Raw genomic sequence first — 13,255 nt, 5'->3', positions numbered from 1 at the left:
GATCTCGTAAGCTGTCTAATGTTTCCTAGAAGCATGGAGACTTAACTGAATTTAAATTATCAGTGTTTCTGTCTCAGTTAAGGGAAAGACCTTATACTGAGAATTGATCATTATTTTTTCTGAATATTTTATTAGATGTTCCTTCTACTGTTGCCATTTTGTTAGGTTTTATTATGATTCTTACTACACCAGGAAAGAGCATTATGTTATGCTTTGTCGGTTTAAAATGGAAGATAATTTATATATTCTGCAAACCATAGGTCAATGACAACGGGCAGATTCCATATTTCCAGATTTCCCGAGAAGCGTTCGACACGATACCCCACTGTAAACTGTTACAGAAAGTAGGTGCATACGGAATAGGTTCCCAGATGTGTAAGTGGCTCTAAGACTTTTCAAGCAATGGCACCCAGTACGTTGTCCTCGATGGTGCGTTTTCATCAGAAACAAGGACATCGTCAGGTCTGCCCCAGGGAAGTGCGATAGGACTCCTCTTATTCTCTGTCTACATAAATGATCTGCCGGACCGGGTGAGCAGCAATCTCCTGCTGTTTGCTGATGATGCTGTGGTGTACTGGAAGGTGGTGCCGTCAAGTAGTTTTCCACTCGCTCCGTTTGCGAGTGGAACAGGAAAGGAAATGACTAGTTTTGATACAAGGTACTTACGCCAAGCACCATATAGTGGCTTGCGGAGTATGTATGCAGATGTGCATGGCAAGAACAGGAGCAGTCCTAAGAATGAACTGTGTGCAACACCGGTAGTAACTTATGCATACGGACAAGAGAATTCATCATGAAGGCTGTATGAGGTGTCTAACGTAGCACACTGCTTTGGATATGAAGCGAGTCGCTTACCCATTGTGCCTTGAACGTCTTTTCTTCGAAGTAGTACTGTGATTTGCAAATTCGAATGCTTTACGTAAATGACATAGATACTAGTAGGCGATACCATTCGAATATTTTGGTATACAGTCGGTGAAATTGTGGATGGTCTATTCTGTGGCGGAATCCTGCTGGAATCCAAATTGCGGTAGACTCAAAATCTCGAATTTGCGATATTTTCAACTATTCTTGGCCAATTACCCTTTTTCAAAGCTGTTGAGAAGGTAACGAATAATGTAGCAGGTTTATGGTTATTAATATCTGACAGAATATACTTCTTAAATGGTGGTCTAACAATGTCCTACTTCGTCTGAAAAAAGTGATGCATTATGCATTATATAATTTGCTGATAACAACAGCTGTAACAGAAGAACATGATTGTAATTTAAGTCAGAAGACTGGTCTCGCATAGCTAACTTATTCAGTGGAAGTCTCAGCGTAGCTACCTCAACCCACATACCCATTTAAACCACTATGCAGCGGAATGTGCGCTGATATGAAACTTTTTTGGCAGACTGGACCGAAACTCGACCTCAGAACCTTTGTTTTTCGTGAACAAGTGCTCTACCAGGCGATGAGGTACTATCGGAAGTAAAGCTGCGAGGACGGGTCGTGAGTCGTGCTTGGGCATCTCGGCTGGTAGAACAATTACTTGCAAAAGGCAAAAGTCCAGAGTTCGAATCTCAGTTTTAAACTGCCAGGAAGTTTCATCTGAACCTGCTTCCTGTGGTCAAGTCTTGGTTTCTCTTTACACATGTTATCTCACACACTCCTCCCCACTGCCAAATACCTATCCCTTGAAGCTCAGGACGTATTCTATTGGCTTATCCCTGCTTTTAGTCACACTTTTAACACTTCGTTTGAAATTTATACAGGGTGTATCAGAAATGACGCGACGGGTCGTAGAGGGTGTGTTGAGGAACAAATCTAGGATAGGAAACGTCATCCAACAACGCTACAGAGCGTCGAAGTTATAGGCTCCGGCGCCTGTCACTAGGCAACCCCTGCAGCAGCAAACGTGACTTCGTACGCTGACCGAGAGCAGGCGGAACATCTCGTAATGTTGTTTGTTATTCAGTGATCACGAGTAATTGCCAAGATCACCAGTGGAGAAGATACAGCTAGCTGCAACGTAGAAAGGCCATGTTTCCTATGATTGCAATGCTCTGATGCCACAGTAAATGACGGTTTCAGACACAGGTTCCCATCTGCAGGGTATTTTTCTCCTGGAACCCTTTAAAATCTCCAGTGTTTTTCAATATACAGGAGAGGAATAAATTACACATGGAAACACGTGTCCGAAACTGTCATCCACCGACGTAACAGAGCATTACATTCACTGGAGACAAGGGCTTTCTATGTAGCAGGTGGCTTCATCTTCTCCCCTGGCGAAAGTGACAATCGGTCGCGATCTCTGAATAACAGACAACGTTGGGAGATATTCCGCCCATGGTCCGCCAGTGTTCAAAGCCACGCTTACTACCGAAGAATGGCCTAGTGGCAGACGCCGGCTCCGGTAACTTCGACGTTCTGTAGCGTCGTTGGGTGACGTTTCCAGACACGGGTTCCTATCCTCGGTTTGTTCCTCAAGACACCTTCTATAACCCATTTAAGTTTGTGACCTCATTTCTGAGACACCCTGTATAAGAATGTACATGTGACAGAAGCTAGATGTTCACAGACGATATTGTTGTTTATGGTGAGGTGATCTCGAGTGAGAGATGTTGCGAAATTCGGCAAAATTGCAGAGGATTAGCGCCTGTCGCAGCAACTATTAGACGTTAGACAACCAGTATGGAAGTTTCCTGGGTATCAAAGCTATATTTCGGATTGGGCCTCGTAGCCAGTGCCGTATCATTGCCAATAGCGAGGAACTCTTTACACAACTGAGCCTTCGGGCACGTCCCACATACCACCTCGAAGATATACTATATTAAAAGCAATCTGAAAATCCACTGTAAGGTTAGATTGTAGCATTGGCGGGAAATGGATGGAGTAATTCCCGTGACCGTTCAAGCAATATAAATGGCTCTATCGTGCGAATTTGATTTGGGGAAGAAGATTCACTGAAAAACTTAACCTCTTAGCAGGAATTGCTCATGTGAACATCATCAAGAAAGTTTGTATTGACAAAGAATTTTTATATCGTACCTGAAAGGCAGTAAGCATTCACTGCACGGGAACATTTAGAGCAAAACACGACCTCAATCAAGGAGAATGCTCATATTTGGGAGAAACGTTCGTCTGAATTAAACAACTTTAAGCAACGTCAATGAACGGATGAAACCTGCTGAAAAAATTTCTCCAGGTCATGGTAAAGTTGGGATACCCCTAGACAGGGTTTTAAAGTGGACACATCCAGGACAGTTGGATTTTAGAAAAAAATGTGTGTAAAATCTTATGGGACTTAACTGCTAAGGTCATCGGTCCCTAAGCTTACACACTACTTAACCTAAACCATCCTAAGGACAAACACACACACCCATGTCCGAGGGAGGACTCGAACCTCCGCCGGGACGAGCCGCATGGATATTAGAAGACGTGCATACTCTGTGTGAATGTGAAAAGAATCAGTCGGTGTTAGACGTTTGAAACTGCCCTCAAAAACCGATGGAGTCGTCTTGACTGACTTACTGTAACCTACTGATAAGGCAATAATCCTGGCAGAATACTAATGTAAAACAATGTAATCTGATAAATTTTTTGAAATGTCTGGGTATTTAAAAAAGCGATTTACTGTTAAATTAACCAAATTTCTCTTATAGAGATCGTGAGTGGTCGGATATTAACAGCGACAAATCTTACATATATCTTTTACACATCTTCAATATTACAATATTGTGGGAAGATCAGTCAGAGGGAGTCTAGCGACTTTGCAGTTTCGTAAATGATGAACCGAGCATAGTGAATTGACTTATTGTTGGTATTTTGGGACAGAATCGTCTCTTATTTGGATCCACAATGTACAGTCTCCATAACTTCACAATGCCTATTTTCCTCAGAATAGCACGACAATGCTTAGTGTGGGGAAACTTGTAAGGTTTCTGGCTTATTCAGTTCACGAAAAATAAACAAGAAGAAAAGTTAAAAACTGATCACCGAGGATATCTTCCCAAATACAATAATGTCCCATGGTTTCTAAGATCACCATGCTTGCCCGCTTGAGATTTATTATTACTTTTATATGACTAAAGGCGAACGTACAGGGTTATGCAAGTCACGATGATACAGTTAAGAAGTAGCAGCCAGTTGAGGACCCAAACTGAAGACTGATCAATTAGATATCTGGAGGAGGAGAAGGATGCCGTCCACACGGCGAGAATCAAATACAGTTATTGGATATTTTTCTGGTTCCAAACAGTTTTTATAATGGCCTCTTGTCCATTGTCACCTATATGGATGGGAGACTATGAGTATCTCTTCAGAATTAAGTCGTATTACAGATGACAATGCAGTATTATATACGTACAGGTAATGTTGCTATGATTTCGCATCTCCATTAGTTGACAATTAACAGAAGCACTTTTTGTATACGTTAAAAATAGCGATCGTTTTTCACTGATGTGCAGAGAAGTCTGAGTTACAGCACTACAAGGGCTACCGTATCAAAATTACGATAAAACGATACACATAGATGACGTGATGTCATATATACCTTGTGTAAGTTGACAAGCTGACTGATTTCTTCTGAGCTTCTCCTCTTCGTCCTTTTTGTCCAGTTTAGATATTGGAACAAACTCGTCGTCCTGCAGAACCCTCGAGTAATCCAGGCCTCCGTCGAGTCTCAGTATGCCTACAGCGAGGTATCTGTCCAAGGCATTGCTGTTGAAGAAGAACATGACAGTATACGTCACTCAGAGTGTGTTTCACGCCAAAAATATTTAAAACAAAAAATTAAAAAAAAGTTATTACAGGTGAAGATAAAATCCTACCGGCGAGCACCTTCTTTCGTCTGCGTATGGGATGTAGGTACACTACAGAGAACTTATTATTGAAGCCTAATTGGTGTTATATAATACGCTGATGAGACAAAACATTAGGATCATTGCTCACTGCAAGACTGAATGCCGCCTGGTGGCATAAGCGGAGCAAAGACGGATATGAATCATTCTCGTGACGATACGGCCCGCAAATGAGAAAAATCCAGTGACATAATTAACTCTAACAAAGGACAAATTTTTATGGACTGGCGCCTGAAAACGAACATCTCAGAAACGGCAAATCTACTCCTGTGACCTCGGGCTACTGTCATGGGTATCTATGCAAAGTGATTGAGGGTCAATGAAATCAAAAGTAGACAATAAGCTTCTTGATGCCCACTCTTCATCACAGAACTTGGAGGTTGAAGGCTTGCCCGCTTTGTGCAGCACGATTGTATGCAATCCGTGGCAGATATGACGACAGATGCACGCGTGCCTGAACCTGCTGGTGTAGGCACGAGTTTTTTTGGAGCATACCGACACCGAACACTGCTGAACATAGGAAACCAAGCATACGATCTTTAAGTGTTCCCATGTAGACCCAAAGACATCGTCAATTACGACTGCAGTGGGTACGGGATCGTCGAGATTTAACCACGGATCAGTGGAAGAATAACGTCTGGTTGGAAGAATCAAGTTTCTTGCTATACCAGGTCGGCAGTACTGCCGAATTGTGTTCCAATGATGACAAACAAGCTAATAATCGGGTGGTAATAATGTTTTGGCTCATCAGTGTGTATAGTAATCCCGGCTGCTACTACTTTTGTTAGCTTATTATACAGGGTGTTACAAAAAGGTACGCCCAAACTTTCAAGAAACATTCCTCAGACACAAATAAAGAAAAGATGTTATGTGGACATGTGTCAGGAAACGCTTAATTTCCATGTTAGAGCTCATTTTGTTTCGTCAGTATGTACTGTACTTCCTCGATTCACCGCCAGTTGGCCCAATTGAAGGAAGGTAATGTTGACTTCGGTGCTTGTGTTGATATGCGACTCATTGCTCTACAGTACTAGATAGCATCAAGCACATTAGTACGTAGCATCAACAGGTTAGTGTTCATCACGAACGTGGTTTTGCAGTCAGTGCAATGTTTACAAATGCGGAGTTGGCAGATGCCCATTTGATGTATGGATTAGCACGGGGCAGTAGCCGTGGCGCGGTACGTTCGTATCGAGACAGATTTCCAGAACGAAGGTGTCCCGACAGGGACGTTCGAAGCAATTGATCGGCGTCTTAGGGAGCACGGAATATTCCAGCCTATGACTCGCGACTGGGGAAGACCTAGAACGACGAGGACACCTGCAATGGACGAGGCAATTCTTCGTGCAGTTGACGATAACCATAATGTCAGCGTCAGAGAAGTTGCTGCTGTACAAGGTAACGTTGACCACGGCACTGTATGGAGAGTGCTACGGGAGAACCAGTTGTTTCCGTACCATGTACAGCGTGAGCAGGCACTATCAGCAGCTGATTGGCCTCCACGGGTACACTTCTGCGAATGGTTCATCCAACAGTGTGTCAATCCTCATTTCAGTGCAAATGTTCTCTTTACGGATGAGGCTTCATTCCAACGTGATCAAATTGTAAATTTTCACAATCAACATGTGTGGGTTGACGAGAATCCGCACGAAATTGTGCAATCACGTCATCAACACAGGTTTTCTGTGAACGTTTGGGCAGGAATTGTTGGTGATGTCTTGATTGGGCCCCATGTTCTTCCACCTACGCTCAATGGAGCACGTTATCTTGATTTCATACGGGATACTCTACCTGTGCTGCTAGAACATGTGCCTTTACAAGTACGACACAACATGTGGTTCATGCACGATGGAGCTCCTGCACATTTCAGTCGAAGTGTTCGTACGCTTCTCAACAACAGATTCGTTGACTGATGGATTGGTAGAGGCGGACCAATTCCATGGCCTCCACGCTCTCCTGACCTCACCCCTCTTGACTTTCATTTATGGGGGCATTTGAAAGCTCTTGTCTACGCAACACCGGTACCAAATGTAGAGACTCTTCGTGTTCGTATTGTGGACGGCTGTGATACAATACGCCATTCTCCAGGGCTGCAACAGTCTTCACGCTATTATTTCAGCCTTTTTGCAGTGTAGCTATGCAGTGCTGGCGAATGCAGAATTCTAAAGGTAAAAGTATTCAATTAAATCTGGAATTTAGAGTAAGGAATTTAGTGAGTCTTCCTGATACAGAAGTGATAGAATTTCTTGTTGCTCACTTACGAAAAGATTTGTTATTGGAATTGCTGCGCAGACTCTACGGATACAATAAGTGGCTTCCAGTGATAAGATACAAACGTTGTTCTTTACTATAAGCTGTTTTGTATTTTGTTCCATGTACCTCTGTCGGCGAACATGGAGGAGATCATCCGATGTACTGAGGACCATTTCATGCAATCTACATAGCGTTACTTGTGCTGGGAAGCCGAACTATTCACATAATTCCGAGCAGATTCTTATTCGTGCCAGCTCACGAGTAGAATTAGAGCTTGTCTTCTACCATTACAGTGTACGAGTGTCTGTTGGACTGGCTGTTAGTGGTAGGATTCAGTTTTCCATTGTCGATAATTTATTCAAGTCAAGTTGACTGAACTATGTTTTACACGAACATGCTTGTATGTATTATATATGTGACTCAGTTTAAGTATGTGTGTAGACATAAGAGAGATAATATCCATTCATTTTAAGATACTTGTCAGGTTTTTTTTTTTAATTTGTCTCTGTTACGGTGAAAACTAGATGCTAGTGATCCAATGCTTGAAATTTTAAACCAGTTAAGATTAATCATCACTTATCCTTAGTGGATAAGGGATGATTAATTGGCAAACACATTGGCAAATTGGCAAACATATCCACCAAGAAGGACTTAGCAAATTGTCCTGCCAAGGAGGAAGTGGCTGAAATAGCTCACCAACAAGCTAATCTTGCTACCCAAGTCACAGGATTAGCGAGTGATATTGCAGAACTGAAGAGGCACAGGAGGAATTTTCACAGCAGGGATGCAGGAAATGAAAACACGTCAGGAAACAAGAGATTCCACCGTTGCTGAATTAGTTGAACAACTGTCCAACTTTAACTCCGGACATGAGGAAATGATTCAGGAAAAGTTCGATCAACATAAGCAGCATTTTTCACCAGAGATAAATGTTTGGGCATCTACATCTACACATAGGTGATTACTCTGCTATTCACATTAAAGTGCCTGGCAGAGGGTTCAATGAACCACCTTCAAGCTGTCTCTCTACCGTTCCACTCTCGAACGGCACGCTGGAAAAACGAGCACTTGAATTTTTCTGTGCCAGCCCTAATTTCTCTTATTTTATCGTGATGATGATTTCTCCCTATGTAAGTGGGTGCCAACAGAAAGTTTTCGCAATCGGAGGAGAAAACTGGTGATTGAAATTTCATGAGAAGATCCCGTCGCAACGAAAAACGTCTTTGTTTTAACGTTTGCCACTCCAATTGTCAGATGCAAAAGAAGTCGAAGTTACACAGCATGTTGGTGAACAGATTAAATTAGCAGTAGCAAACTTACTCTTCTCTAATGTCACGTCATCTCCTGAAATAAAGATGGAAATGCATAGTATTAAACAAGAGATCCATTTTAACTTCTAACACTGGAAAACTCAGACGATCTCAGATGTAGAGGAGGTCTTAAAAGAAGCTGAACATGTCCAGGGGGCTACACAAAAAAGTCAAGCGGAGATAGGTGATTGCATGTCCACAGACCCTGAGCCCAGGATCACTTTTTGGAAAGAGTTCAAGTCAGGAGACAATTCTACCTATGAATATCTATGCTGATATGATCATGAAAGAAAAAGTCCTGAAGCATAGACAGTTTCAGCCTTTTGTGCCAGATAAGAAATGTGTAAACCTCATAGCTTTTATAAAGGGATTTAAGGATATTCTGTCACAGTACTTGAATTATAAACAGAAAATAAGTTACGTGTTGGGGTATGCACCGGGAGAACGTGCATTATAGTGTCGAAAATGATGAAGTCGTGTATTACGTACGATTCTTTAGAGAGGGCGTTCATCAAAGCGTACTGATTGCGTAATACATAGGAGAGACTACGCAAGGACGTCTTCACTCTGGAGACACTGAGAAGATATAAGTGCGAGCCATATTAGGACGTGATTCACGATACCCTGTTATCAATTGTTATCAATACATGGCAAAGACTATGACCTGAATAATCATATAGGATGGGAGAGATTAAGCTGAAGGTCTAGATTCGAAACCTGATATGGTACAAAGTTACAAATAATGAAACTTGTATTTTTTTCTTTTCCTTTTTCATTAATGTCCCATTAGCAAGGTCGAGTTAGGTGCAGGAAAAGTCATCTCTTAGTGTCGTTGGAGGAACAGTGTGTCAATTCCTTAGGAGTACTACAGGGGCATTTGGATTTAAGAAGAATCATTTCTCACTGACCTTAGTGGCCATGCAGACCTCTTTCAGTTTGCATCCTCCAACAGTTTGAGTGCATCATGGAAAAGAGACAAAAAACAGAAAACATTGTGGTAGCTATCCCACCTGAAACGAAACACTTCTTTGATGACTTCAAGACGCTGCATATTAGACACGTCCATATTGCGATGGTACTATGACATTAGCCAGGCATTCACAGAACGTGAGCAGTTCTCACGTCAACCACAGAATTTCTAGTCGTAATAAGTACTACTCGAAATATGAAGGGTAAATAATACTAGAAAATAATGAGCGTAGATCACAAATGCAGACGTCACTTAAGCCAGAATAAAGGGTGGGAGTGATAGAACAGTCACACCTGATTAAAAAAGCCTTGGTAAAAACAAGTCCGGCTGGTAATGTCTTGCGAGGGCATCTTGCAAGAATTACCATGAGACTCTTGGCTGTGGATTCAGGCAGAAGCACCAGTCCTCTCTGTTACAACACACAGAAACTTGATCCTATAGGAAGGCAGCAATATACAAAAATCAAGGAGAGGGGTTTGGAAACTACAGTGCTAGATGCAGGCGTGGAAGGGGCGACGTGAACGGTCGTTGTACAGTGATAGGAAAGGCAGTGGTAAATTAGCTTAGTGCCTTTCTCTCTTACATGGAGTTCTCAATTAAAAATGTCATGATGTTTTTTTCTTGCTTAAAATATTCAGATCAACACAGTATAGTTGTTTGCAAAGTTTGTGTATTGATGTAGAAGGATATTTCCAAAAGATTACGAAGGAGGAGGTTTAAGGTATAAAGAGCGTACTAATTAGAAGGAAGGAAGAAAACTTAAGGTTTTACGTTGTGTCATTAGAGACAGAGCACAAACTTGTTTTTGGAGAAGGATATGGAGTGAAATGGGCTGAGCTGCTTCAAAGGAACCATTGGATCCTATACCTGGATGGCCAGAGGGGGATCTGAACCACCGCCGCCCCCTTCCCCCCTGCCTAATATATGTCCGTTAGTTTACTACTGTGAGACCTCACTCTGTAGTACTAAACAGGATGGAAACATGGAATGTTAAAACGATAAAGCAGTGTGGTGAACTAGAAAAATCTAAAGGGACAAATGAAACGGATGCAGACGATAGTTTGAGAATCAGTAAGCAGTGTTGGGGATTTGCTGAGTGGGGTTCATAGAATTATTCATAGTAGGTACAGCAGGAGTAAAAATAATAACAAGTAGGTGATTTTAAAACGAAGTAAAGGATTATCTGTAACAAAAAGAAAGAAACATTGGCGGTGGGATTGAATGAATATACGACAGTTTCTATAATAATACAAATATACAAGTTAGCCAGAGATGTGGAAGTCATAACAACTGGAAATGTATGATAATGTATACAAAAGAGAATGAGAATTTAATGATAATTGGAGGATTTAATCACAATGAGACACAGTAATGCAGTGGTTTCGACAATTAATGTGAAAGAGAGAAAAATTAACTGAAATCTTTGTTGCGAATACACTTTTCTAAAACGTCTTTACAAGAAAATATGCATGGAATATTGCAGGGGATCAAGGGCAATATCAGATTGATTATTATTCTGTAAAACAAAGAGTCATGAACCAGTGTGCCGACACTGATACTCACCGTAACTTGCAACAAACGAATTCCATTTAAAATTCAAGAAAATAAAGAGAAAGTGTCTGAAATGTTGGAACCAAGAAAAGTTAATGTTGGAACCTAGAAAGGTTGAAGAAACTACAAATTGAGACTGCTTTTGTAGAAAGGTTGACAAAAGAAATATTGACAGTTCAAGGAGAAACTGATATGGAAAATCGATGGAATGATTTTAAAAATTAAGTGACTACAGCTTATTGAAGAAGGCAGAAAAGCTGCAGCTCAATGAAAATGCACTGCAGTTGAAAGAGAACAGCAACAACATAGGTCACTCAGCATGGAAATTATGCAGAAACGTAGAAAATTTAGATAAGAATTGCTGGATATATGCCAAGAAATAGATGTCAAATTGGAATACTGAAATGCAAATAATATGTAATAAAATCTAATTAACAGTTACTTTAGGGAGCAAAGAACGAGAACCACAATGATGAGAGATAAAATTAAATGAATAATGAAAGTAAGAATAAGGCCAGGAGATGTAAACAATACTTGAAGAATATTTGTAGTGGTCCAGAAGGAATTAGCCAACTGCAAATGAGCATACGGTGCAAGATGATGATGGGGGCGATGCAGTATTTATTTTCGAATTAATAAACTTAGCACGAATTCGGAACAAATATTCGTAAACTACCAGCAGAACAGTTATTGGTACCAGGCCGATGGACGGAGTAACAACCACACAAGCTCGTGAACGAAATTCATGTATCTCGAAAAATTCCACAAGACGTCGAAAAGACTGAAATTGTTATGCTTCGGAAGGGAAAATTGTAGCAGGTTTGGAGAGGACCTGTTTGATTTTAGATAAGAAACACAAATTCGCTGAGATTGAAACTGATTCTGTATACGATGTCGTTTGGGCACGATTCACTACAAAGGTGTTTAGAAATTTATAACTGGATCCTTCTATCGATCGGTAAACTCACCTCCGGACATAGTCGAAAAGGCCAGATAAAACCTCTGTTCACTAGAATATACGTTTCTTTTTGACACTGCCATTATTTGAGGACTTATTAGTCATCCAACTCTAGGCTGGTATAAATATAGTTTTATAAATGCTGGGCGTGACAAGGCATTATGTGAAACAATACTAAATACTCGTACCTTCTAACAAAACTACTCAAAACAGTTACAAATCTAGTTCTATTGGCAACAGTGTAAGGTGTCAGGCAAATCCAACACCTTCCATGAAAACCCTGACATGATAAGCAAATCCGGCAGTATGTCACATAGCTCCGAATAAATCCTGACATTAAATTAACCAAAGTAATACGATCGACGAGTGAGCAAATGGAATACCACAGACTAACACAAGAACGCCTAAATGCATGTCATACCTTCCCACCGTGAAACAGACGCAGTTCCGAGGGACGAAACGAGAACAGAAGCCGAGAGCAGAACCGTGTTAAGCTAGAAGGCCCTACGATAAGGGACGGACACCCACGTCGCCAGCCAACCACCAGGACCACCCCCCAGCCCATGTTAAAAGATAGAGCCCTCCAGAAGAACAGTATAGATCTTACGATAACACTAAAAGGGCCACACCAGCTGCAAGTTTTAGCGTGAGACTTTTTCGCGTCTCTCCCCAGCCCATGTTAAAAGAAAGAGCCCCCCAGAAGAACAGTATAGATCTTAATATAACACTAAAAGGGCCACACCAGCTGCAAGTTTTAGCGTGAGACTTTTTCGCGTCTCTGTTACGTTGCAAACGTTAAAAACATTGCCCCACCACGAAAAGTATAACGTTTCTCATTGGATAGACGGAATTTTTGTAGGCGGAGCTTAAGGTTAACATTGAGACCCTGATTGGTCAGATGAAAACACAGGCAGATAGTTTTTTTTAAACCAACTTCGGTAAATTGTAGTAAGGAGAATTTAGGAGAGAGTTGCTTCCGAGACGGCGAGGTGCGTGGAGCTGTGCCGCCCGCTGCCCCCTGACGAACACCGACAAGGAAATGATCGCACGCGATGCCGCATTTTTGAGCGCATAAGGCTTCACTCAGAACTGCAGAAGTCTCATCTGTTACATCCCCTTTTTACGTAATACTAGTGTCGATCGTCGATTGAAGCTCATGGTATTCACATTTGCTATGTAAGTTAAAATCTGAAACGCGATGATTTTTCTGTTATATAATTATTGAGAAGCCACATCAGCCACTGTAATTTACGACAAGTTAGATAAGTAATTAAAGATAATTGAGGGTCACTGTAGACCATTTTGATAGTTTTCTCTTTTGTGAAACTTAATTTAAACCTAGATTATAGATGTGATATGGCATAGGTCA

At 41.3% G+C, this 13,255-nt stretch overlaps 1 protein-coding gene across 1 annotated transcript in view; it reads right to left on the bottom strand.

The window, feature by feature from the left end:
• The window catches only part of LOC126198906 (bumetanide-sensitive sodium-(potassium)-chloride cotransporter-like), a 553,300-nt gene that overhangs the window by 58,580 nt on the left and 481,465 nt on the right, over positions 1-13,255 (bottom strand). The window contains exon 15 of the mRNA XM_049935533.1: positions 4,538-4,704. Within this exon, the coding sequence (XP_049791490.1) occupies positions 4,538-4,704 (167 nt within the window). The remainder of the gene's footprint in view (positions 1-4,537; positions 4,705-13,255) is intronic.

The sequence above is a fragment of the Schistocerca nitens genome, chromosome 8, assembly GCF_023898315.1.
Source record: "Schistocerca nitens isolate TAMUIC-IGC-003100 chromosome 8, iqSchNite1.1, whole genome shotgun sequence".
Classification (NCBI taxonomy): Eukaryota; Metazoa; Arthropoda; class Insecta; order Orthoptera; family Acrididae; genus Schistocerca; species Schistocerca nitens.
This window is presented reverse-complemented; position numbering and strand designations above follow the sequence as displayed.